Source organism: Gasterosteus aculeatus, chromosome 12, assembly GCF_964276395.1.
Source record: "Gasterosteus aculeatus chromosome 12, fGasAcu3.hap1.1, whole genome shotgun sequence".
In the NCBI taxonomy this organism is placed as follows: Eukaryota; Metazoa; Chordata; class Actinopteri; order Perciformes; family Gasterosteidae; genus Gasterosteus; species Gasterosteus aculeatus.
In genome coordinates this window covers 10402350-10427155 of record NC_135700.1, presented here as the reverse complement: position 1 = coordinate 10427155, position 24806 = coordinate 10402350, and the positions used below count along the sequence as shown (strand labels likewise).

At 43.0% G+C, this 24806-nt stretch overlaps 2 protein-coding genes across 3 annotated transcripts in view; one reads left to right on the top strand and one right to left on the bottom strand.

Moving 5' to 3' along the window:
• Positions 1–5426, bottom strand: part of igdcc3 (immunoglobulin superfamily, DCC subclass, member 3) — a 55176-nt gene extending 49750 nt beyond the window's left edge. Inside the window, exon 1 of the mRNA XM_040163996.2 lies at positions 4979–5426. Within this exon, the coding sequence (XP_040019930.2) occupies positions 4979–5045 (67 nt within the window). The 5' untranslated portion in view covers positions 5046–5426. The remainder of the gene's footprint in view (positions 1–4978) is intronic.
• Positions 5427–7288: 1862 nt separating this feature from the next.
• Positions 7289–24730, top strand: ano5b (anoctamin 5b). Of its 2 annotated transcripts, XM_040201341.2 has the most exons (21): positions 7310–7781; positions 11682–11726; positions 14954–15018; positions 16443–16550; positions 17361–17429; positions 17616–17900; positions 18098–18217; positions 18555–18670; positions 18766–18900; positions 19407–19512; positions 19658–19718; positions 20113–20264; positions 20365–20439; positions 20545–20770; positions 20856–21034; positions 21198–21295; positions 21605–21735; positions 21906–22111; positions 22245–22432; positions 22670–22775; positions 22873–24730. In XM_040201341.2, exons 1-21 carry the CDS (start codon positions 7706–7708, stop codon positions 23095–23097), a joined length of 2772 nt encoding a protein of 923 aa, XP_040057275.2. In that variant the 5' UTR covers positions 7310–7705; the 3' UTR covers positions 23098–24730. The 2 variants fall into 2 exon arrangements, with proteins under 2 accessions (XP_040057283.2, XP_040057275.2); XM_040201349.2 differs by lacking the exon at positions 11682–11726 and having other exon boundaries at positions 7289–7781.
• The last annotated feature ends 76 nt before the right edge of the window (positions 24731–24806 follow it).

The following is a 24806-nucleotide window of genomic DNA, read 5'->3' as shown; positions in this document are numbered from 1 at the left end:
GGGGGACCGGGTCAAGAGGGCAGCAGACCGGAAAAGACGCCCGGCCCCAAAGTACCAGCCAGGCCAGAGAGTGTGGCTCTCAACCAAGAACCTCCGGCTCAAGGGAATCTCAGGGAAATTGGCACCACGCTTCGCGGGTCCATTCCCGCTCGACAAAGTGGTTGGTCCTGCAGCAGTCCGCCTTCACCTGCCCCGGTCTCTCCGCGTCCATCCGACCTTTCATGTCGGCCAGGTCAAGCCAGCCAAGGAGAGTCCCATGGTTCCACCTACCCCGCCTCCCCCCTCCCCGGTCATGGTAGACGGGGGTCCCGTCTACGAGGTCAAGGAGCTGCTGGCGGTGCGCAATCGGGGTCGCGGCAAGCAGTACCTGGTGGACTGGGAAGGGTACGGGCCGGAGGCACGGCAATGGGTCCCGTCCCGGTTCATAATGGATCGTTCCCTCATAGCGGACCTGATGAGGGCTTGCCCTGACCCGCCTGGGCCGTCAGGTGTCGGCCCTTAGGGGGGGGGTACTGTAACACCGGTGTGTTGGTCTTGTCATTTCCTGTCTTATGTTGAAAGTCTGTTCCCTCCTCTCGTTTCAGATCGCTTGCCCTTCCTCTCGTATCACCTGTCCAATTACCCGGATCCCTGATTGTGTCCACCTGTTTCTCATTATCCTCATGTGTTTATTAGTCAGCGTCTTCCCTCGTCTTGTGCCGAAGTGTTTTCGTTCCCATCGACTTCGCCAAAGCCATTCTCGCCACGATCACGCCAAGATTAAGTTAAGATTATTGTTGCCTGTTGTTTGATCTTAGTTTTTGTAGACCGGGTTATTTCCTCCGGACGGAGTGATTTTGAGTTTGTTATATTTCCCCTCCCCTTCTTGAAGGACCGTTTGCCCAAGAAGTACTTTCGTTAATTATTAAATAAACCTCTTTTTTTGAATCCTCTGCATTTGAGTCCTGCCTTCCATCACCCGCCTGACAATACTTGTGTCATCTCACCGTTAGCGGATTGCAAGTCCTTACATCTCACCAATAAAAAGGCTCTACTGAGCTGCCTCTGGCCCACGGTCCCATTGCATTGTGTTATAAACACACACACACACACACACGTGCATGGCCTTCTACACGTTGCCCTAGCGGTGTTCTTTTTCACTACTCAACACGAAATAACACGAGACTGAATGCAGTTGCAGCGATGCCTCCAAAGTTCTACTGGCGTGAGGGGACCTTGTTTTTTTGTTGTTTTTTTGCCGTTTCTGAGGTAAAAGGGGGAGGAGCAGGAGAACAATAAATAAAGGATGTAAACAGCCTGACCTGACTCGGTACTATAAAAGAGGAGCTGAGCGGGCTCTCTCGGTGTCATGTTTCACCTGCTGATGGACTAAGCACTAACAGTCTCGGCCCCAGGCATTGGAATCTGGCGGGAGTGGGGGCCAGGCAGGGCGGTAGAGGGGCGGGGGGGGGCAAAGCGCAGGGGTCAAAACAGAGAACCTCCGGCTTCATCCCTCAAATTCCAGCCGAGAAGTACCTCCCATTAGGTGCAGAGACATTGACACACTCCTCCATGAAGACCACGTACAGAGCATGAAGCAAGGACACGTTTCCTCTTCCTCTCTTCTTTCCCTTCTCTCTTCACAGGACCAACGCACACCGAGAGTAAATGGCCATGGGACCAGGGAGACATCAGTGCTACCACTTGTGAAAAACCAGGGGCTAGCGGTGGAGAAATATTTAACCCTTAGCTGGCAGGCTAAGTGATCCCACTGCCAGAACCTGATGCCGGCCACATGAGCTCCAGCTCTTTTGGCCCAACAAAGACATGTTTTCACATGAGAAGCATCCAGCAGAGAAGAAAACACCATACAAAGAGCCGCCACACATCCAGTCAGTCACACTTTGTGTTCTGATCGAAGTACCGATAATAATGCATTATGCACTGAGCAAAATGCTTCTGGACAAATTTGAGGAGGTAACACACATGCGAGTGGTTCCCATCAGATCAGATTGACAGATATATTGGAGGCTTTGTATTTACAGCTTTCAAAGCTGTCAAATGGCATCAGTCAATGTTTTCACGCCTTGCAGCTAACAGAAGGATAATAGTTGAGTGTTCAATGTGTTACAACGGCATTGATTTGGAGTTGATTAGACACCCTTATTGATGTTGTATGTACTTCCGCTATACTTCAATTAGGCTAATCAGCTTCTTCCATTAGCTCACACAATGTAAAAGTGAATGCCAAGCACCCAGAGGGTGAGCAGAGAGCAGAGAACCGCAGTGGAAACTGGCGGCAAGAACACAGCACATCTACAGAGACACATGTTCGCCATGAAAGTCCACGCCTGACAAGGAGACAAGACACACACACATAATGCAGAGGAAAGGAGGACACTTAAGAGACACCAGCATGTTGGATTACTGGGTGAAACCGGAGACAAGTGTTGGCTAAGCGTGGCTCATGCTCTGGCTTAATATTGACAGATAAGTGTGACTGTCTGGCACAAAGTTTTACTGCTGAACCAGCTACTGACGAACAGACTAAGTTAGCACACACACAAGAACCTCTGGTGGAGCTGAGAGAGCTTGAGACGCATCGTAGGCTTCTTGCATGGTGCCGTTAATGTATTATATTTAGTATACTCATCTTATTAATGGTACACGGCATATATGAATAGTACATTGCTACACATGTAGCTTGCATTGCTAAATAACTTGCTTTCTCCCATTTCTCTCTCAAAGTCCATCTGTTACAGCTCACAATATTCACCATAACAATGACTTCAGCATATCACTAAATAACCAATCTAATTTGCTATGACGGATTGCTGCAAATTGGACCATGTTGGGTTTGTTTCAATTTGAATGGGAAAAAATGTATTCCACACTCGACAAGTGTTGTCAATTCATCCTCCATTAATCTCACTGAACTGTAGATTGGAAACGGAGGCTGTACTTCCTCTGCATGGATGCATGCCAACTAGATTTCACAAGTGGTAAGTACAGAAAGATACATAGATATCACCAAAATCATGCCCGCCCCCCATAGAATATTCCTCTATTTTATCAGTATCAGATTAGTATATGGACATATATGAAACAGGAGTGTATAGATCATGCATACAGCATTGACTTCATTATCAAAATGTAAAAACCAAGTGTAATGTAAGTCGCTTTGGATGAAAGCGTCTGCTAAATGATCTCTTTGATAAAGTATTAATCAATACCAGTGAGACTGCTTCCTTAATACTCATGAGTGTGTAGTTTCAGGTTGGTTAGTTACCTGTTATAATAAGTTAAACAGCAATGACATATAACTGTACCTTTACTCACTATACAACACACTGTATGGCATAAAGGGAGTAAAATGCATCACGAGAATGTGAGAAATAGCGGATGTGTTGACATATATATAGATATGACATACATAGAGCAGCTGTTCCCCGATTACATTACAATCTCTCCTCTCAGTATTCATTAGTAGTATATTTCTGAATATGAATAAACCAAACACGTACTGGTGGTTTTGGATTATAATTCATTGGTTTTTAAATAATTTCTTAACATAAAACGTCATTGATGCTTGTGTCTGCTGCCTTCTCAAAGCATACCTTTGCGCTTTGATTCACCCATATTTTCACATTAGGAGTTCTTTTGAATGACTGCATGAGGTTTCAGCTCTTTGTGCCATAGGAGAACCACTGGATATTTTCCGTATTACTTCTCATCAATCTTGCTTAAAATGTCATGAAAAGTGCCTTCATCCTAACTAAATCTAATCTCTGAGGCAGACTCAAAAAGAGCTTCATTACATTAATGGTCTGGTTAGATGGGAACCGCATCCATTAAAGAACTGAAGTTTTTGTTCCCAGTTCTCTGGTTGAAGATATTATGAAACACTTTACTAGCCTTTATGATTTTTAGTTGAGGCCATTGCGGGTCCCTGTGCGGTATGCTTTGTATGCAATGGTCTTCCCTGCCTTTAAATTAAGGGGCCTCGCAAAGAGAGAGAAGCTGTCTATCATAGCGAACAAAGGGGCAAAAAAAGAGAATTTGAAATGGAGGACAGGGACGGCCTTGACATTTAATCTGTTCAAATATTCTCCCCAGCAGGCAATAACCACAGTCGTTTAATCTACCCTCAGAGAAATAACCACTGTCAACTCCACCGGCCACAGGGCGGTGTGTTTAAAGGACTCACCAATCAAATACATCATCACTTTAAAGGTCCCCTGAAATGAAGAAGCAAAAAAACTCTTTACTTTTTAAAGTTGTGATGAAGAGATAAGTAGTAGCCAATTTAGATTACTTTTTAATTAAGGGGAAATGGAATTGCCACTCGAAAGGCAATATGCATTAAACTTCTGTTCCATTAAAGCATGTGTAATGGTGCTTACAAGTGCTTAATGGGGTGCTGCCTTTGCGACATTGAGACCATGTGATTAACAATAACACTGAAAGTGGCTCTAGATCTGCAGCCATAACATTTTTTATTGGGATCACATGTTGGGAAACCTGGTTAAAAGACAACTAGCGGAAAACGAAGCACTTTCTGCAAAGTTTGCAGTCATCACAAAAACGTTGCTTACTCAATGCACCAATTGAACACCTTTCAATATAAAATGAATAACGTTCTTCGGATACGATAAGTTAAAAGCTCTACCAACTACGTTGCACGTGGCTACCGTGCACCATTAGGGCGCTCAAAAGGCACCTTGACATCTCAAGTTCTGCAGCGTGCACAACTAATTTAACTTTGAGTGTTAACTCAGTAACCCGCAGGTACACGTTCCGCAGCGCACTCCGGTGCACAAGTCCTCAGTGCGCACTGGCATTACCAGCCGAAAACCCTGACAGACGAGATCAGGGTTACTGGTCAGCAGCGGACTATCGCGTCCTGCAGCAGTTGTCCTCCGGGACGCGATCACACCCCGCAGCGCGACCCCCCCCCCCCCCCCCATCCTCTCCTGCAACCAGATTAAACGCCACTTACCGATCAAAGCGTTCACCAGGATTCCCCAAAAGCACGGAACAAGGCGGCGGCGCCCGGTGGATGCCATGTCAACACTTATCGGAAATATTCCAGCACTTGCAAAAGACAAGGTGCAGGTGAGGAAGACGAGAGAGGGCCAAAAAAAACAACAACAACAACAACAACCCCCCAAAAACCCACAGAGCTATATCCAGCTTCCGCTACGACATGTCCCAGCCAGCAGGGGCTAGACAGTCTGGAGGTTCGCCGGGGTCGAACACACTTTCGCCATTTTAGCCATCTATCAGGAATTTGTCAGCATCCCGCTCGCTCTCCTCCTGCTCACTCAGTGTGCTGTATCCCAAAGACAGCCTCCCCCTCTCTCTCTCTCTCTCTCTCTCTCTCTCTCTCTCTCTCTCTCTCTCTCTCTCTCTCTGACGCACACACACACACTCACACGCTCACACGCACGGCTGAATCTGCTCTCGGAACAAAAGAGCCGACTGCGAAACCTGCAAAAACAGCACGATTTGGTACTACTGGTACCATTACCAATAACCCATTAAACACATAGGGTAGACATTACACTGGTGCCATTTAAGCCGATGCCAATCAATGTGTTGTATTCATTTAGACGTCCCAAACGGAAATGGTATGTAATATCAGGCTATTGATAATGTTTCTAACAATAAACCGGATAAATGATTGGAGCAAGGCAGCCAAATATATAGATGATGAAACAACATGACAACCATTCGGATCACAATGGACACATGGCAGCTGTTTTATTGATTCATAATTATTTGACAACATTATCATATGATTCTGTGAGTAGGAATCTTTTTATGTTCATGGTTCGACACGTGAATTTAATATGAAAAATAAACAAGGGAGACCTCGAGCACTCAGCTGCAACAAAGCAGCGGTTGTTAAAGTTGTACACGATCTCCCCCTTGTGGACGACATATGCATTTTGAAGCTAAACTAAAATAAAATATATATATATAACTCAATATTTTCAGTGCCTTAAATAATTTTAATCTGTATACACTTTATATCAACATTTGGCTGTATATTTAGGAATAGGTTAGGGTTGATCAACCATTGTAGTTTATATATGTATATACATAGAGCAATGCCCAATATATATATTTATTCATTTCAGACCCAGAGGGATCCATAATACATACATTGATACAGTATCTATAAGCAGATTATTTCTAGACTTTTGCGATTAAGTCTATTACAGACAGTTATATTTGTCATAATATAAAGTCTCTCTCTCAACGTCACAAAATACAGAAAGATGGCCACGGTGATGTCCTGAAACAACGACATTACTATGGGCCTCTGTAGGCATCTATAACCATTTTACACAATATCCAGTCTAATATGTCAACTTAGTCTGTGATTTTACGTTAGTGAACATTTGTGCTACTTGACGTACCCTGCATGTGGGGTCTTAAGCGCACACTGTTTTGATGAATTTGACCTCATTGCTTCCATGTAATGCTATACTTCTTTCCTGTAGGCCTACTCCACTACACATTTCAGATTTAAATTGTACACTGACATAGTTTCATATACAATTTGTATCTTTTACACATTGTGTAAACCAGTTGTTCCCAAGCATTTGGTCTAATTACAAAAAACATAACTGTTAGCAGTTTTCAAGACAACAAGAAAGTACCCTGATTGGCCGCCGGCTGGAGAACACGAGCAAGCCGTATATGAATAATTCAAAATAAGCTGCATGGTGTGAGTGCCTAGTCAGTTGTAATAAATAAATACTAAGGGACCACTTAGATGGGGAGACTGTTTACTTAATATATTTTGCTCAACTTAAGGTTTTAGGGTTACTAGTTTATACCGTTTTTATTGGTTGATACATCATATGTTCTTTATCACTTAGGCCTATAAAACACTGAACATTTAAGTTGCCAGGTTATGAAAATGTCTGCAGGTACGTATGTCACGACGTCATCATAAAGGGTAATAAATTATTAATTTTGCTTTGGCGATTTAACTTGCGGTATTTTTCATTCAATGACTGTTTTATTAACTGATTGGTAAATACTGGAGGAGGAAAAAAGTAAACAGCAGCTGACTGAGCAAATTTTTAGAAAATACTTAAAACATGTATCTCTCATGTGGTACCGATTTGCATTCGTGAAAATGATGAAACCATAGTTTACTTTCCTGTTAAACGTCAGGTAATTTAACAATATCAAGTAGACGCGTGCAGTATTGGAAATAGCCACAAGATGTCCTCTTGCACCGTCAGTGTCCTCGTGTTGGAGTTTTCCTTTTTTTTTAAATTTAAATATCTCAGGTGACCTGCTCCTCTACTGCTGTTTGCCGTCTCTACCACGCGCTCTCCTTTCTAATCACGCTAAATAGGTTTAAACAATATCTACTCACCCCCCCCCCCCCCCCCCCCCTCTCTCTCAGACACACGCGCACGCACACAAATGCCATTTTGCCGACGGAAAACAAGCCGTGACCCTCCCCTTTATGCGTGCCCGCTGTCGTCGGGTAGCGCCAGGGAGCCCAGCAGGGTATGAACCCTTCCTCCAGGACCCCTCCGTGATGTACACATGCGACGCGCATTCCGTCCGACGACGTGAATCGCACTGATCGAGTCCCGCGTGTGATCCCGCCGATGTCGTCATCGCCGCTCATCCTCCCCCCGCCTCCCCCCGCTCCTGCGAGGAGGTGAAGCCTTTGAGAATAACACCGCCGGCCGCTATGAGACGAATAACGGGAGAGGCGCAGGAGGAAACTCTGATCGAGCTGCACGGCGTGGCGGATCCACAGACTGGAGGTAATTCGATGAAGACGCACTCATTGTTATTCTTCAATAGTCACCGGAGGTGGGGGGGGGGGGGCATTTTAAGTCACATGTTTCATTCTGGCCCAAAGGCGGCCTCACTTTTACTGATTGCAATGGAGCGACATGCTACTCTGGCAAAGAAACACTACTGTATATGTCGTGTCATAGTGAACAATCCATATCCTAACATTTTCTTTGGGTGGGATGATCCTCATCCTAAATAAATACAAATGGAATGACACCTTGACGAATATACCCCCCCCCCCCCCCCCCCCACACACACACCCTAATGCCAGTTTAGCATCTGTGTGGGCCTTAATTACGTATCCTTATTTTTCTTCGCATACTTCTTTTTGCCACAACTCGATTGAATTCATTTTTAGAGGAATGTTATTTATTTGGTGTGATTTTGGCACCTCAGCACTTCTCAGCACTCAGGCTGTGAATCACATCATGCATAAACCAGAAGATGGAGACTGTAGGAAGGAAATGATTAATTAGAGTTGTGTCAGTCAGTACTGTCAGATCTGCACAGCAGAATGATGAGCTCATTGATATATATCTGCACACAGAAGAGTTTATTGTACCTGATGTGTTATATGTTTGACATCGAGTTAACAGCCATCCCATAACAAGCCAGGAGCAAAACAGACTGCTGGGTAATTCTGTGTTAGTGAACAGTGGTTGTGTGCTTCCTACTGTCTGAAATGTCACTCATCTAGAGTTAAACGAAGAGGTAATTTCATCGTTTTAAACAGAAAAGGCCAATTTTGGTTAAATACTGATACATAAGATAATTGGACATAATGTGACAAACATTATAATCAACCATGCACAAATAAATAATCCTTATGAACAGTAATGAAGTAGTGTCTTTGAGAGAATGTGGGGAACGCCTTCGTTTAATGTCCCTAATCCTCGTATATATCATCCATGTCTCTTCTCTCAGGGACCATTGTACTTTGAACTTTTTGTATCCTCTCATTGACATTTTGAACTTCATATTTAAACTGCAGCAGTAAACTTTTGTTAAACCTGATATTCAAATTGTCACTAACTGAAGCACACGTGTCTGTTGAAGTCCGGTAAAAGTACCATATCAGAAGTTACTCTTTTAGAAATGTGTAATAGAATACGTCCATAACGCCTTTTAAGCATTATTAAATGTGCATTATACTATATATACATATTATCTTATGAGCAATTGAAGCCTTACGATGTAGTAACAGCACTGCTATGAAATGAATCAGACTATATTGGTTGTGATCTTCTTAGGGGAATAAAGAATGTTAAGTCAAGCTCCTTACATGTTTTGCAGCTTTGAGTCCGCTGGTTACTTTAACAAAGGCCCAAAAAACATCTCTTGAAAATGTTCATTCACAACTGAAAAGGTATCCTGTATCTCCCTTGAATGACTGTCTACCTAACAGCTGGATCAATAGCATTTATTACGCTGCATCACAAAAGAGCACCAAGGGAGAGGAATTTATCCCGTAACATTCACATTAAATCACCTTGTGTTGAGTTGAATATAAGAGCTACTGTGTTAATCAGCCAGTGGTTAATGAAGACACGTGCCTGTGTACCAGGGTTAGCAGGGCGTTAATAGACTCCTCTCGCTCTACAAAGGCTTTGTTCTGCCTCTTATCATGACAGACCTTCAGACCCGCGTGACAGAAGAACGGTTCTGTCCTCAGCTCCATATATACACGCGTGTTAGGAGAGCATTGCCTCTCCACAGCTGTCCAAACACTGGCTGATAACGGTTGTATATACTCAACACCACTGGATGATGAACACATTATGTACATGTTAGGCCTACTTGGTGTCATTCTGTTTCAGTTAACCCTCTATGGACTCAAAGCTTTTTTTGTAGCGGGCTGCTAGTTGTTTTTATCATTGATTAGTAACAGTTATACACTTCAGTTACATTATTCCTAACAAAGTGCTCCCATTAGTTATTGCTCATACTGGAAGGTGGTCATGAGGTGATCTCACTCTGGTCTCTGTAGCCAAAGCAAATTAAGTAATTGTCCAGTCAGAGTTGAAACAGAGCCAAAGCGTTGCCATGGAAACAGGCCTCGTAATTGCATTACCCCCATTGATGGACGCACAATATTAAATAAGAGAAGGATTTCCAGAAGATCTACAGAAGAATTATCTCGGCTTTTTTTGTGTTAAGTTACAATGATCTTTTTCAAGCTTTGTTTTCTTTTGGATTGCCCCTCCTCCTCCTCCCCCCCAATGCCTTGACCCATTTACTTGGCCTTAGGTACATAAATGTGAAACACTCCTGTGGGCCATTAAAGCATATATGCTTTATGAGCAGAACAGCTGCAGGTGTGGAAACTATATTTGTTTAGTAAAATTTATAAATAAAAGTAACTTTTATGACACAAACAAGCATAATTATATATATAATAAAATTATGCTTGTATATATGTATTATAATTATACATCATCATAACCATTTAAAAAACAATCTGTTCAAACGGCGCAAGTTATTCAAGCATATATATATATATATTAAAGGAGTACTTGTCTGTGTTGACAAGTACTCCTTTGCCTTTTGTTCCACAAAGGTGCCTTCACAAAATAAATGTATGAAGGAGCTGTTTTCTTAAGTAGACAATTCATTATCTCCTTCACAGTGCGCATGACTTCTCCTGTTAGAGTTCGGCTGCTGTTGCAGTAAGCGGATTGTAAGGAAGTCCTTCGTGGGGACATTAATATCCTGCGGACAGCAAAGGAAATTTGTGTTTTCCATGTTAGATGCAAACACAAAGACACGCTCAAACACACCACACTGAAATAGAAAACAGGACAGTTTGTCAGTTTGTCAATATTTTCCACTCCTTACTGTCATATTCATAGGGTATATGTGAGCCGTTAGTGTGCATTGTCTGACCCTAACTAACTCTAACTCTAACCCCAAATCCACCAACAACATCCACATTTGGCTGGAGGAGTTTATGGATCTTTCTTTTGCTTGTTAGCCGACTCGACAGGATATGAGGAGGGAGAGAGATAGAGAGGACGTCTTGTCATAGCACACAGCCCTGTTTTGAGCTCAGGATGTTGCGGTTCCTCTGTATCGTGGTACACAACCCGCCTTTAGACTATCAGGTCTCCATCACCCAAACGTTTGGGAATTAAATGTAATATTTTGCTCTCCCTCCTACTCACTTCATACTTCATATGCCCATTTTCCTACTTACTTATCACCAAGACACAATCAACAACAGGAATACGTGGTTCTGCCCAGAAGAGGACAGGCGCTCAGCTCGTCTGCTGGTGGATGACTTTGACTGTGACCCACATCAGTGATTCACATCTGTCCACGTCCACTTAGCACCAACAGAACTCATGCGCAGAGACTTGTTGGGATATTTGTAATGATGTTTGTATCACTTCCCTTAAGAAGAGGTTCATGTCGTCGCAACGCAGAGTTGCGGTTAGTGAGAAAACAACGGTCTGACGTGTATCTGTTTGAAAGCAGTACGCAGTTAGCTTGGCTCAGCCCTCGTGGGAGGCTTCCCGAGAGCTGGTAATGGGGCTTTTTTCTCAGAGAGGAGACACCCGCGCAGTCCGCTAGAGTTATAGTAGGAAAACATATAGCGTCGTTTTCATTTTCATTTTCATAGTTTTCTGTTCAGACGCTGTGCCTCAGATGGAATCCCCTGTTTTATACCCACAAGATACGAACTGTTCTCCGGAGCGTTACGTTTTTTAATTCTCTGCAGTGCTTAGAGTAAGTAAACCCTGGGCCTTGTCTGTGAGGCTCTTTGATGGAACTGCAGTGAAATAAAACCCTCTCAGTTCTTTGCAAGAATGCACATTCACCTCTCCCCACCTCCAATGCAACACTAACCTGTGTCTATTTCTTTAAAGATGGGCCTGCAGTGTTCACCATATTCAGGACGAACCTGCACTCAGGTACGGGCAGATCAGAGGCTGTATGTGACGCCTGTCTGTCTGTCCGCTCATCATCACCGCTGCTAGTTCTGCTCAGCATGCCAAACCTTCCTCATCAATGGAGCTATCTGTTCTGTTTTGTTCATTTTGTGCCGCTTCACCTGATCATACTCAGACATCTGTGAGCTCTTCAAGCCTCCATCTCAGCTTCTGACTGTATCTGTGGAGCCTTGCTCCTGCTAGCTGGTGTCCTGTGTCCATAGCTGTGTCCCATATACATGTATGTATACATATATTTATGGAGAGCATTATATTTATATATCAGAATAAAGAGCATCCACATGGCCCACTCGTACTGTCAGTCGTACATGTGACAACTTGGAAGATCCAAAGCGACTTACAATAAGTGCATTTCAACCATAGGGATACAAACGCAGAAGAGCAAGAAACATGAAAGTGAAATTTCCTCTAATAAGCCAATTTAGAATTTGCTATAAATAAGTGCCGTTATAAGTAGAATTTAAGTGCTACAATTTGTTAGTCTTTTAGTGGAGGTAGAGTCTGAAGAGGTGTGTCTTTAGTTTGCGGCGGTAGATGTGAAGGCTCTCTGCGGTCCTGGTGTCTTCAGAGAGCTCGTTCCACCATTTCGGAGCAAGGACAGCAAAGAGTCGTGATCTAGTCGAGTGTTTTGCTCTCAGTGAGGGAGGGACGAGTAGTTTTGCAGATGCAGAGCGGAGAGTGCGGGTCGGGATGTCGGGTTTGACCATGTCCTGGATGTAAGCTGGACCCCATCCATTCACATTAGGGAACAGCATGGCCTAATACCCTGTCAGTGCTTCATCAGCCCACGACTTTGTATTCAATATACCAAGATGAACGTTAATTATAAAAGTATAATTTATACGTAATACATCGGAGTAGAATTATAAAAAAAATAGTAAAGATCAGGGATCCCAGCAGCATCCTAGAGTTCTTCAGTAAACTATTTTATTAACTTGTGCTTTGAGACCACTAAGTGTTGTACGTTTATTGTACGTTTATGTTTTTTGTTTAGACTAATATGCTTTATGAGTTGCGCTCGCGTGTTTGGTGTCTGACATATCGTCTCATGGTCGTCAGACAAATACTAGATCCTGTATGTCAGTTCACGTCTGGAGATGCAGGTTCCCTTTGGGTTTCACTCTCTCCTGCCGGTCACACGTACGGCCAGACTTCATCAGTTTGTAGGGAATTTTCATTTGGCCATGATTTGGCTGGGAAACCCCTTTACTCTCTGCACGATCAGCACATGCTTCTGAAAACCAATATATTGATACGAGCAATTTCGAAATACTTTAGGCCCAGTGACTTATTTAAGGCCCGACCTGAGAGTAAAGCTTGACTTACACCGGATTAAAAAGGAGATACAATAATTCATCAATAATTCATCATACATCCATACAATTCCTACTAGAACCACTCACTTGTCCCCCATCTTTACAAAAGTAAAAAAAAACACTCTATCAAATGAACAAGATTGTTTGAGTTAGAATCCACATATAATGATGAAAGACTTATAAGACACCAAATTAAAATAAAAAAAGAAAGAGATATCTTTTTTGGCATTAGTGTGTGGCTTTCATAAAAGACATATTTTTCACCAAATTGATATTCTGCTGTTGGGCGTGTTTAAAGAATAATATCTCTGCTACTGTAAACATAAACCAACTAAAGGCTAACTGGGTTGTATGGAAAGTGTGAACAGTGCGTGAGTCAGTCCTTTAAATATGAGTTGTAACTTAGTTCATTTGTGCCCTCAAAAGCCACAATTGCAATGTAAGAATCTACGAATGCAGGTGTGTGATTTCAGTGTACAGTTACGCTGTTGCTCAGTCCTACAAAGGGCAGCCTACTCTGTATGACCCCGTTCTCCATTTATTTGTCTCTCTGTGGGAGTAGTTAACACACTACTGGCCCCTTGCCTGTGCTTCATCAGTGCAGCCTCTGGTAACTGCCTGTGCACCGTTGGAGTGAGACCAAAAAAGTCAAAAACGCGAAAAAGAAGAAAAAAAAAGGTCCTAAGATTTATCAAAATATTGGCTGAACGGTCGGGGAGCCGTTCCCACCAGCCCTTTGGAAGATGTCACGCTCTGTCATTTGCCCTTCGTACTCCCCGGGGATGTGGGTGTCATTTTTTCCTTCCTTCCTATGACTCTGCAGCCTTATCGCGGAGCCTCCACATGGAGCGACCAACACACCCAATCTCATTGGCTCACACAGCTGTCTGTCAATTTGTCGTGTCTGACCACAGAAGGTTCCTTTGTGTGCAGAGTGAGTTTCATTTGAGGGGAGGCAAGAATCCTGGCACAGCAGCAATGGCATCCTGGGGCCCCTCCCCCTCTCGGATGTCTTCATGCTGGTTCCAGCCTCCCCCACAGGAAGTGCCGTGTTCCCACCATCCACGAACAATCGGGGAGCCGGCAGAGCAGTGCTACACGAGCACATTTCCCCTGCCAGCCTGGAGGGAGCGAGAGAGACACACTGCAGAAATGTGTGTGTGTGTGTGTGTGTGTGTGTGTGTGTGTGTGCATCAGCCTTTGTGCTTCTCATCTCTCTTTCAGCTCCTCTGCTGACGTTGCCGATAGACTGTAGCTTTTAATTTGGTTCCCGTTGAATTGAGGAGGTCTGAGATGCCATACTGGTCATTGGCTGGCTCGTGTCTCTTAAAGGGAGAGTTTGGTGTTGAGTGAACCTTCGTGGAATCCTGCAGGGACATAAACAGAGCCTGTATCAGGATACGATGAAATTCGAACAATGATATTACTTTTTGGAGAAATTTTCGTTCTTTGTTTGGGTGTGGCGCACACCAGCAGGAAGATGACACAGATGAGTCCAATATCTGTATGTCAAAGAAAAAACATTATGACTTGTAGTTCTTAAGTACGAGTGTAATGCTTCATCGACGTGACCCATTAACCCACTTTCACACTAAAAGCAAAGATACACAAACAAAAAGAACATCTGAACCATCGCCTACGTTCTTTAGACACGTTTGGAAAGAGCCTGTCCAATCTTTAGTAAGAATAAAGTGTCATTATAACATGTTATACAACCACTAACTTAAACATAACTGCCAGCAATCGTTTTCTCTGCTGGAGAGAAACTTAATAAATAATCTTCTGGTCGCAAGCTCATTTCTGTAACCTTTAGACTACTAATTAACTATGTTTGTTAGCTATGAATCTAAAAAGTATATCTTTCTTTTGCAGATGAAAATGGGGGAAATAGTGTTAATTCATTATCTGAAAGTACAACACTGCCTGGACATACAGAGGTAAGTTCAACCGTATTCTTTGGGCGTTTAAACGGACTCACAACTGGGAAGAAAGACGCTTGACATGAAATTTCCATATTTGTTTTCTTAAAAAGACTTGAGATTGATACCACACTTGATACTGTACTTAATAATAAAGATTGGCTTTAGCTGAATATTGACAAATAAGCATGGCAACACCTAAAAATGAGTCAATATGTTCGTCGTAATACAAAAATGTGAAAAAAATACTTTTGTGAGGAAACTGGCTGGATTATTGTTTGGCTACTCTGACTTCTTGTTTCTGCACTGGTTGCCTGACAACTTGTGTCAACCACCAACCATGGGCATATCAGCTACAGTTATAGGGGTGAAGGTTGCTTTTGTTATATATCCATCTGAGTTTTCTTTCTGTTTTAAAAAAAAACAGTTGATTTCAATGTTGCTCAATTGCTCAGTCACAAGACCTCCGCGTCCCTAAATGTTTCTCTCATTCCTTCTTGGCACGACAGAAATAAACTGCTGCTCAAACAGGAGGCCGTCTGTTGTGTTTTCAGAGTGAAAACAAGCAGAGGGTTTATTAATTCATAACATAATTCATACATCTTTCTGTGGTGTTTGACTCTAGGATCTAGAGCACGATTAGATAAATCTATCAAACACTTCTATTTCCAATGTTGTCCTTGGGTCAAAGCTTGTGGAATAACACCATTATGAGCCGCGTTCACGCCCCCGTTGGCCGGATGGTGCATGTGGACTTCTGATAAACACGCTGGGTGGGGTCAAGAAAACCACTGAGCCCACCGTGGTTACCAGATTAAAGATATTAAGCTAAACTATTAAATATACTACTGCAAACAGGGTAACACAAACCCTAAACCAAGGTAAAGCTGTACAACAACTAAACATAGGTAGACTGTGTGTGTGGAAGGTTTGAAATGGAATTGTTTTCCACAAACTCTATAATGCAGATACTGATTACAGCACATCACATACCGTACATCACTTAATCTTATTTTTAAATTACTGTTAAAAAATATAAAATACTGTGTGAAATATGGAAGTTGACAAAGAAGCATGTTTCTCCTCCACCATCAACGTCTCTTGGATAATGACAGACTGCGATGTGCTGAGTCCAAAATCTACTGTTTCATGTGTTTTTTCTTCCTCTGGCTTTTTCCCCGACAAAACTATTCCCTTTAAATACTTTTTCAATACGGCTACTCCCTCGAGTTGGTAGCCTATGATAATATAATTACATGTACAGTGTGTGTGGGACACAATGTGCTTCTCTATTTATAACTCAGTATATCTATTCAACGTTAAAGTCTGAACCCTTCACGTGCGTCTTCAAGACTCTGATTTTATTGCTGGTCTGTTCGCTTTCGCTTCCTCCTCTGTGGGAAAGCTGAACGTCACGTTCTTGTTTGTTTGTTTTCCTACAGACTAAAAAGCTACAACAAAACACAGACACGGTGTTCTTCAGGGACGGAGTTCGGAGGGTAGACTTTGTGTTGTCCTACGTGGACGACAAAGATGGAGAGAAGAAACAGGTCAGTTTAACAGGAAAGTAACCAGAGGTCATCAGCCGACCGGCGAGCGTTTTTACAGCGTGGCCTGTGACTCACCGTGGAGCTTTCAGCGTTACGCAATCTATAAATGCACAACAGGAATAAGTGTTTCTGCCCACAAGACGACTCGGCGCTCAGCTCGTCTGCTGGTGGATGACTTTGACTGTGACCCACCGATCAGAGTACCGACCGGCACCACATCAGTGATTCACATCTGTCCACGTCCACTTAGCACCAACAGAGCTCATGCGCAGGGACTTGTTGGGATATTTGTGATGATGTTTGTATCACTTCCCGTAAGAAGAGGTTCATGTCGTCACAACGCACAGTTGCATATGCTGCACACACACACAACATTAGTTTGTGAAAAATAAGATGTTACCACACCTGTTATTTTCAATATGTATCAAAATTAGGTAAATTTAGGTAAATAGAATTATCCGTATTTGTAAATTTGTAATTTGTAAAAACAAGTTGTTACGTAACAATTACTAGAAATACTGTATGGCATACAACAGTATTGTATTGTATTAATTGCTGTACTTCTTATTTCATGTGTGTTTTTACCATTACAAATACATTTAATGCAAGTCAATATTTAAGAGTTTGCCTCCCCCAGTGTCCACTTACTAGATTAAACGCTGCATCGACGTGGAAGTTACGACAGTATCTCCATAACAGCACATGTTTTGCAGGACATGTTTTGCAGGAAATGTGTGTGTATGAAGGGAGAAGACTGAAAGACAATAAGAGTGTGTGTCATGACTTTGGTGTGTGTGTGCATGTCCACAGGAGAGGAGGAGGGCGTTTGAGGCTAACCTTGAGAAAGACGGACTGGAGCTGGAGACTGAGGACAAATCGGTAAGAGGTTCCTCCACAGGGCAGCTGCGCCATCTGGTGGACAGTTTGATTAGGCGCACCACGTGTTCCTGGAAAAGTCTTAAAGGGAATTGCTCACATCATATTGCCGTCTATCAGATCACTTAAAGGAAATCATGTATTAAAAAATAATTATGTTTTCCACTCTTCTACATCTCTTTTCATCAGGACTCTAAAGACCAAAAGACATATTTCTTAAAGATTCATGCTCCGTGGAAGGTACTGGCCACCTACGCTGACGTCTTAAAGATCAAAGTCCCCTTCAAAACCAGTGACGTCCCCCACGGTCAGGACGTCCCACTGGAGTGTCTCTCACATCCTTTCCGCTTGCCAGAGCACGTTATGCGCCCTGAACCCGACTACTTCACCTACCCCTTCGACAAGACCAAGACCGACTTCTTCCTCATCAACGACAAGGACACTTTCTTCCCACCGTCCACAAGAAACAGAATTGTGAGTATTTCTTTTTACACCGTAAATACGATTTTTGTACGAATGTCCCCTCTCACAGCCATGTGGGGATTAATCTTAACATTTACTGCACAGTTTTAGAGCAAAATAATGAAGCAACATTCTACATGCATTCAGCTAAGGAGCTGATACAAATCCAAAGACGTTAATCCCTTTGTGAATCCCGTCTTTGCTGTTAGGTGTACTACATCCTAGCTCGATGCCCGTACTACAAAGAGGGTCTGAAAGAGAGAGACAAGACGGGGATCAAGCGACTGCTCAGCAATGGGACGTATACCGCAGCCTTTCCACTACATGACGTAAGACACAAGGAAGACGGGACACAAACGTGTAGAGATCAAACACATCGACGGTCATCTCCCTTAGAGCTTCCACCTGAAAACTGTGGCCAGCTACTACATTAAACTAGGTTAAGCCTCAACGTGCCGTATTCACAATGGGACGCATGCAAGTATAATGGGAGCATTATGGGAAAATGGGATGAAACTATTCAAAAAAAAATGTTAACGTCAAGATAAAGAGTAAAGTAAATAATGGAAAATAAGACACACGCTCACTCTTTTCGCACAACACTTTTCATTTCTGAAGATCTTTTGCTCAACGAAACCCACGTCGCACCGTTTCTTTTCATTTCAGTGTCGATACTGGAAGAGGGCACGAAACGCCGAGTGCGAGAGTGAGCGCTTCAACTTGTACCAGCACTGGGCTCGCTTCCTCATCTTTTACAAAGAGCAGCCGCTCAACCTCATCCGGTAAACCGGCACAATGTCAATGCTGTCGCCCTTTGAATGAAGAATGAATGCACCTGAAGCGTGTTTAGTGAAACTGTTTCCGTTTCCGGTCGTAGGAAGTACTACGGGGAGAAGATTGGGATCTACTTCGCCTGGTTGGGCTTCTACACTGAGATGCTCTTCTTTGCGGCCGTCATGGGCGTTATATGTTTCGCCTACGGACTTCTGAGTTACGACAACAATGTGTCAAGGTTTGTACCACCGGAGAGAGTCAGAACATGAACACCCAAATACTCCCGTAGGTCCATTTGAATTCTCATTTATCCAGTTGTTCACTCACTCGATCGTGAGGTTTTTGTAGAGACGCATGTGTTGGTTAAGAAGGTTAGACTTTTTATTCTCTCATCCCTATTTGGGCGAGTGGGAGTCCTTAAGAATGTGATGCAACACATGGTGAATAATCAACATAATTTTTTTTTGTTGATTTTTTCATTTTTTGGAAGAAGTATACCTTTGAATAATGATCTTATGCTGTTGCATAAAGATGTATTGGAACTAAAGCAGCTAGCATCAACTTGGAAAAGCAGCCTCAAACCAAAAGTATGCTGAGGAATCCACATACTTTTGGCTAAATCATACTGTTGCGCCTTAAAGACCGATAGGTACAACTTTTACAATGCAATGAAATGGTGCTAGATGTTCATAACGGTCCACTGTGTATTTTCAATTTGTTTGACTCTCTGTTTGCTTCTTTTAGCAAAGAAATATGTGACGCCAACATTGGAGGAAGTATTGTGATGTGTCCACTTTGCGATAAGAAGTGTCCTTTCTGGAAGCTCAACTCTACATGTCTCTCCTCCTGGGTGAAACATTACACTCTATATGTTCATTGGACACTGAACCCCATATTGCGATCTACGATTTCCCCACATAACTGTGTGAGACTTAATTGTATCCTGTTTGTTGTACATCTCTGAGCCACTTATTTCTCCATAATCTCTCTTCCAGCAATCGCATCTGTTTGACAACGAGGGAACGATATTCTTTGCCATATTCATGGGGATTTGGGGTAAGTGTCAGTCAAAGGTGCTCTTAATTTGTCCCTCCAATAATTTATCTCCCTCCAATAAGAGATTTTCACAATTAAAACCTTTTCACCGCCTCAATCTAGTGCTTTAGCCCACAACTAAATGCATGCACAAATATGTTGTTGTTATGTACAAAAAAGTCAGAGAATGAATCCAGCAGTCTAAATACACCGGGCTCCGGTGGCATAAATACACCGGGCTCCTGAGCAGCGAGCCCAGAGGTGTTGCAGCTGAAACACATGACTTCCCTAAAACTCAGAACAGACATTTTCTGTTTCCAGTCAGTGTTGCATTAGTCAGGTACTGAAAGATCTGCCCGTTTTGCTGTACTGATATGAGATTGATTTGCTTCCTTTCTTCAAATCTACCTGGCAGTGACTCTGTTTTTGGAGTTCTGGAAGCGGCGCCAGGCCCGGCTGGAGTACGAGTGGGACCTGGTGGACTTCGAGGAGGAGCAGCAGCAGCTTCAAATCCGGCCCGAGTTTGAGATACAATGCACCAGCAAGAGACTCAACAAGATCTCTCAGGTGCTGCCAAACATGCAAACAAACAAAAAGATCTGTAAACAAATACAATGCACTCTCCATAGCTATATGTTTGAAAAAATAAATGATAACAATGTTTCAGGAAATGGAGCCATATCTGCCTGTCACCAGCAAGTGTGCTCGCTTCTGCCTCTCCACGGCCACTGTAATATTCTGGGTGAGTGAATATCTATGTGTGCATGCACGCGTGCTTCTTACGGCAATACGCAGTGAGCCCTGTTTCCTATCGTAGTCACCTTGTTTTACACGCGTGCTCCCACAGATTTCTTTGATAGTGGCCTGTATCATTGGAGTCATAGCATACAGGCTGGCTGTGTATGCTGCCTTCGCAAGTATCATCAAAGACCCCATGAGGAAGATCCAGTTGGTGGGAAAATTCATCACTCCGCAGCTGGCCACGTCTGTCACCGCCTCCTGCATCAACTTTGTCATCATCATGATCCTCAACTTCTTCTATGAGCGGGTGGCCATTTGGATCACCGATATGGGTAAAGAGAATCAACAGGAGTTTTATCAACGAAAGGCACAAATGACAATAGATTTTGCCTTTGACGATGTTAAACATTCCTGCAGAAATCCCAAAGACCCACCTTGAGTATGAGAACAGGCTGACCATGAAGATGTTCCTCTTCCAGTTCGTCAACTACTACTCATCGTGCTTCTACGTGGCCTTCTTCAAGGGGAAATTTGTTGGTTCTCCTGGCGACTACACGTACATGTTCGGCCCGTGGAGCAAACTGAGGAATGAGGAGGTGGTTTTTCTTGCTCTTTATATAATAATTATTGGTGATTAAGGTATTTCTTCTAAGCAAACAGAAGAGAGAAGGTTCAACATTTTTCCACATTCACATAATTTCCATGCTGCCAATCACATGAAAGTATGTTATGTGAGCTGCAAACGTTGTGTTGTCTTAGTGCGACCCTGGAGGCTGTCTGATTGAGCTGACCACACAGCTGGTGATTGTTATGTCGGGGAAACAACTCTGGGGGAACATCCAGGAAGCTCTGCTGCCGTGAGTCCACCGTCTCCCATCTGCTCCCTTCACAGCTCAATCCAGCATGACAAGAGAATCGTTTCTATTATGGGTTTCAGTGCAATTAGCATTCTGTGAATTTCTAGAGCATCTTATTTATTATTTTTTTAAGAAATTTGTTTTGTGCGCAAGTTATCATTAAGTAGATTTAACCTCAATAAAATGTAACACTTTTGAAAATGAAGAAAACCCAGTTGAACGTTTATTTGAAACCTCTGAACGTCACACAAGGCATGAATCTCGACGTCAGATCTCAGCAGTTCAACGTCAGTCTCTGCTTCTCCACAGCTTGATACGCAACTGGTGGAGTAGCAGGAAGGGACGGCACCACCCGGAGAACCGTTACAGCCGCTGGGAGCAGGACCACGCCCTGCTGAACTTCACCCAGCTGGGATTGTTTTATGAGTACCTGGAGATGGGTGAGAGACCCCAATTGTTTACAAAACACACATCATATGTGGAGCGCAGTTGTACGAGTTAAAGACGCCGTCTTGTCTTTTGTCCCCGTGTTGCATTTATTGTTGTCCCACTATCTCTCCCTCTCTCTCTCTCTCTCTCTCTCTCTCCGTCTGCTCTCTCCTCTTTTCAGTGGTCCAGTTTGGTTTCATCACATTGTTCGTAGCCTCTTTCCCCCTGGCTCCGCTCCTGGCCCTGTTCAACAACATCCTGGAGATCCGCGTGGATGCCTGGAAGTTCACCACCCAGTACAAGAGGCCAGTGGCGTCCAAGGCCCGAAACATCGGCGCGTGGCAGGAAATCCTCAACGCAGTGGCCATTTTGTCCGTTGTTACTAACGTGAGTGTTGTGCTGTTTGTGTAGTGTAGGGAACGGGTTACTCGTCTACTCTATTTTCATGTATGATAAACATTGAACAGGCTGTCAGGGTAACATTTATTTGCAGCAACTGTTTGGCTCTCTCCCGTCTCAGGCTTTCATAATGGCGTTCACCTCCGACATGATCCCCCGCATGGTCTTCCTGTATTCCTACGATGAACATAAAAGCATGCGGGGCTACGTTAACAACAGCCTGTCAGTGTACAACATCTCTCACATACCCGAGCGCAACATGCCCGAGGAACGAGACGACTGGTTTGGTAACTCCACCACCACCTGCAGGTATTGCCTCTGGATTCAGCTTATTTTAACGGGGTTTTTTTGTCGTAGTTGTAAAGCTGCAATAATCATTCATATTCATATATTAACTGTATAGGTTTATTATGTCTGTGTTTTCTTTGCAGCTTGTTGTGCTGCCCCTGAGTGGATAGAAGTGTTAAAATGAGTTGCTGAATAATGATCATGTCTTGCGTGGACACTGATGGAGCATTACTGACATTAGGAAGTTGTTTTATTCAGATACCGTGACTACCGTTACCCTCCGGGCCACCAGAAGCAGTACACTCACACCATGCAGTTCTGGCACATCCTGGCTGCCAAAATGGCCTTCATCATCATCATGGAGGTGAGACGACTGCTTCCCTCTTGCTGCTCAGAGAGTAAATGCTCAACGTGAAGTTTTTTTTCTTTTTCTTGACCGTGTGATTGTTCTCCCGCTGCAGCATGTCGTGTTCGTGGTGAAGTTCCTCGTGGCGTGGATGATCCCCGACGTCCCTACAGGCGTGAAGGCTCGATTTAAGCGAGAGCGCTACTTGATTCAAGAGTACCTGCATAACTACGAGGTGGAGCGGCTCAAACTCCAGCTGAGTGCCAGTTTCCTCACGGAGCCGCAGTCAGAAATGTCCTTGCCGACCGACAAGCATGAAACGCTGTCTGAGTGCCTGTAGCGTTACGCTTTGAGCCACTGACGGACCGGGAGCATCCGTATACAAGGGCTTCTGTCTTTGGCTGAAAATGTTTTTATCTTTTACTGCCGAATGGACTCCTACATTAGGATGCAACCTTTTACCTAATCTGCTTTTTGAATGGATGAAACATTCCTGTGCCATAAAACGATAGCGGGAAGAAGCAAAGAGCAAAAAATGCAGCCTTTATCATTCCCCGTGTAATGTCTTCTTATTGAAAAGTAATAATCTCTGTATGTGCCAATAGAGTTAAAGTTTGTTGTGTTGAACATGTGACAGTAGATGTAATTATCCTTAAAATAGTCAGCTAAGATATCATTTATTAAATGTTCTGCATGTGATTCTTCTGATTGGAATACAAGATGAAGGACTCAAATGTTTCAAAAAAGAAATGTACGTGGTTAAAAAAGATCATATCATTTCAGAGATGTACCTTATGCATAACATGTCTTTTCTATCATTGAACTATTACTGTAGCCTGTTTTTTAATTGGTAGCTACACATTGCTCAGTTCCACTGATCTGTAGCCCGGCTATGAGGTTGTCAGTTTTGTTATTAGAGGATGTTTAGAGAAAGTCAGTGCATTTGAAAACCAGGTACCTCCTTCATACTGCAGTGATACTGTAACAATTAAGGGTGTGAATATCAGTCCACCCTTTCTTAGTAACATGGTGAGACAGCAGGTGCAGGCTCACGTATTGCATCTTACATGTGTATTTCCAACTAGCTGTGGGACCAATTAGATTCCTACCAGGAGAAAAGACTACACCGAGAATATCTCTGACAGAGTTTCTGTTTGGATACAATCAGTTCATGTGCGTGAGTCGAGGTTGATCAATTGTCGACTTTACTCCTCCTTGGGTTTCACATGGATAATAAATGGCCTATATTCCTGTTTACAAATTTCCCATGATTGTTGTCTCCCCATGCTGTTGGCGTAAACCATTATAATCGACAGAAGGAGAAGAATTTCTTGTGCCCACGTTGTGAGTGTGGATTTCAGTAAAGGACCTTTAGTAACTCTGGTTACTAAGTGTTCCTGTAAATATAAATAATAAATAATCTTTTTAAAAGGGCTGCACTGCAATTACCTTATTGGTTCGCTTGTGCTGTGTAGCCTAAAGCTTTTTTATTTATTAATTGATTTACAACACCCGATTTCTTATTTTGTACTACTCGTTGCCTCATAACAACAACCGAGCCGTGTTGGTTCAGACAATTTTTCAAATTCATTGCATTCTATACACTGCTACTTTTTGAAAGGGTAATAAAGAATAAAGAAACAGAGATTAGACGCAGAGATTGTCTTTAGCTAAAAACAGCTTGTCTGTTTATATTGAAACCTCTTTATAAATGAGACAGTTGTGATTTCAGATATCAGCAAATGTTCACAGTCGAAAGCTAAGCCTGAACATGCTATGCACACGTCTGACAAGTGCACAGCATGTTCTTGCAACATGCATGATGTGTTTCCCAAAAAACAAATGCCTTACGCCTCTGTGCTTACTTGTTTTTGTATGATTCTGTAATAAGTTCACTGTGAACTCAGAATGATTGTGCTGAGAGGCAGGAAACTTGTTAACATTCCCAGTAAATAAAGAAATACTATACTATCTATAGAGTGAATATGTTGTTTTTGTTGTTGCACAAAACACACAATTAAATAAGAACATTGTGACGAGCGAGGTTAA

Bases quoted from the DNA above. Each gene is read 5' to 3' on its own strand.
- ano5b (XM_040201341.2), top strand. From the start codon at position 7,706: ATGAGACGAATAACGGGAGAGGCGCAGGAGGAAACTCTGATCGAGCTG. The intron at 18,218-18,554 runs GTAAGACACAAG...TTTTCATTTCAG, and splicing joins CAGCCTTTCCACTACATGAC to TGTCGATACTGGAAGAGGGC. The intron at 19,513-19,657 runs GTGAAACATTAC...TCTCTCTTCCAG, and splicing joins CTACATGTCTCTCCTCCTGG to CAATCGCATCTGTTTGACAA.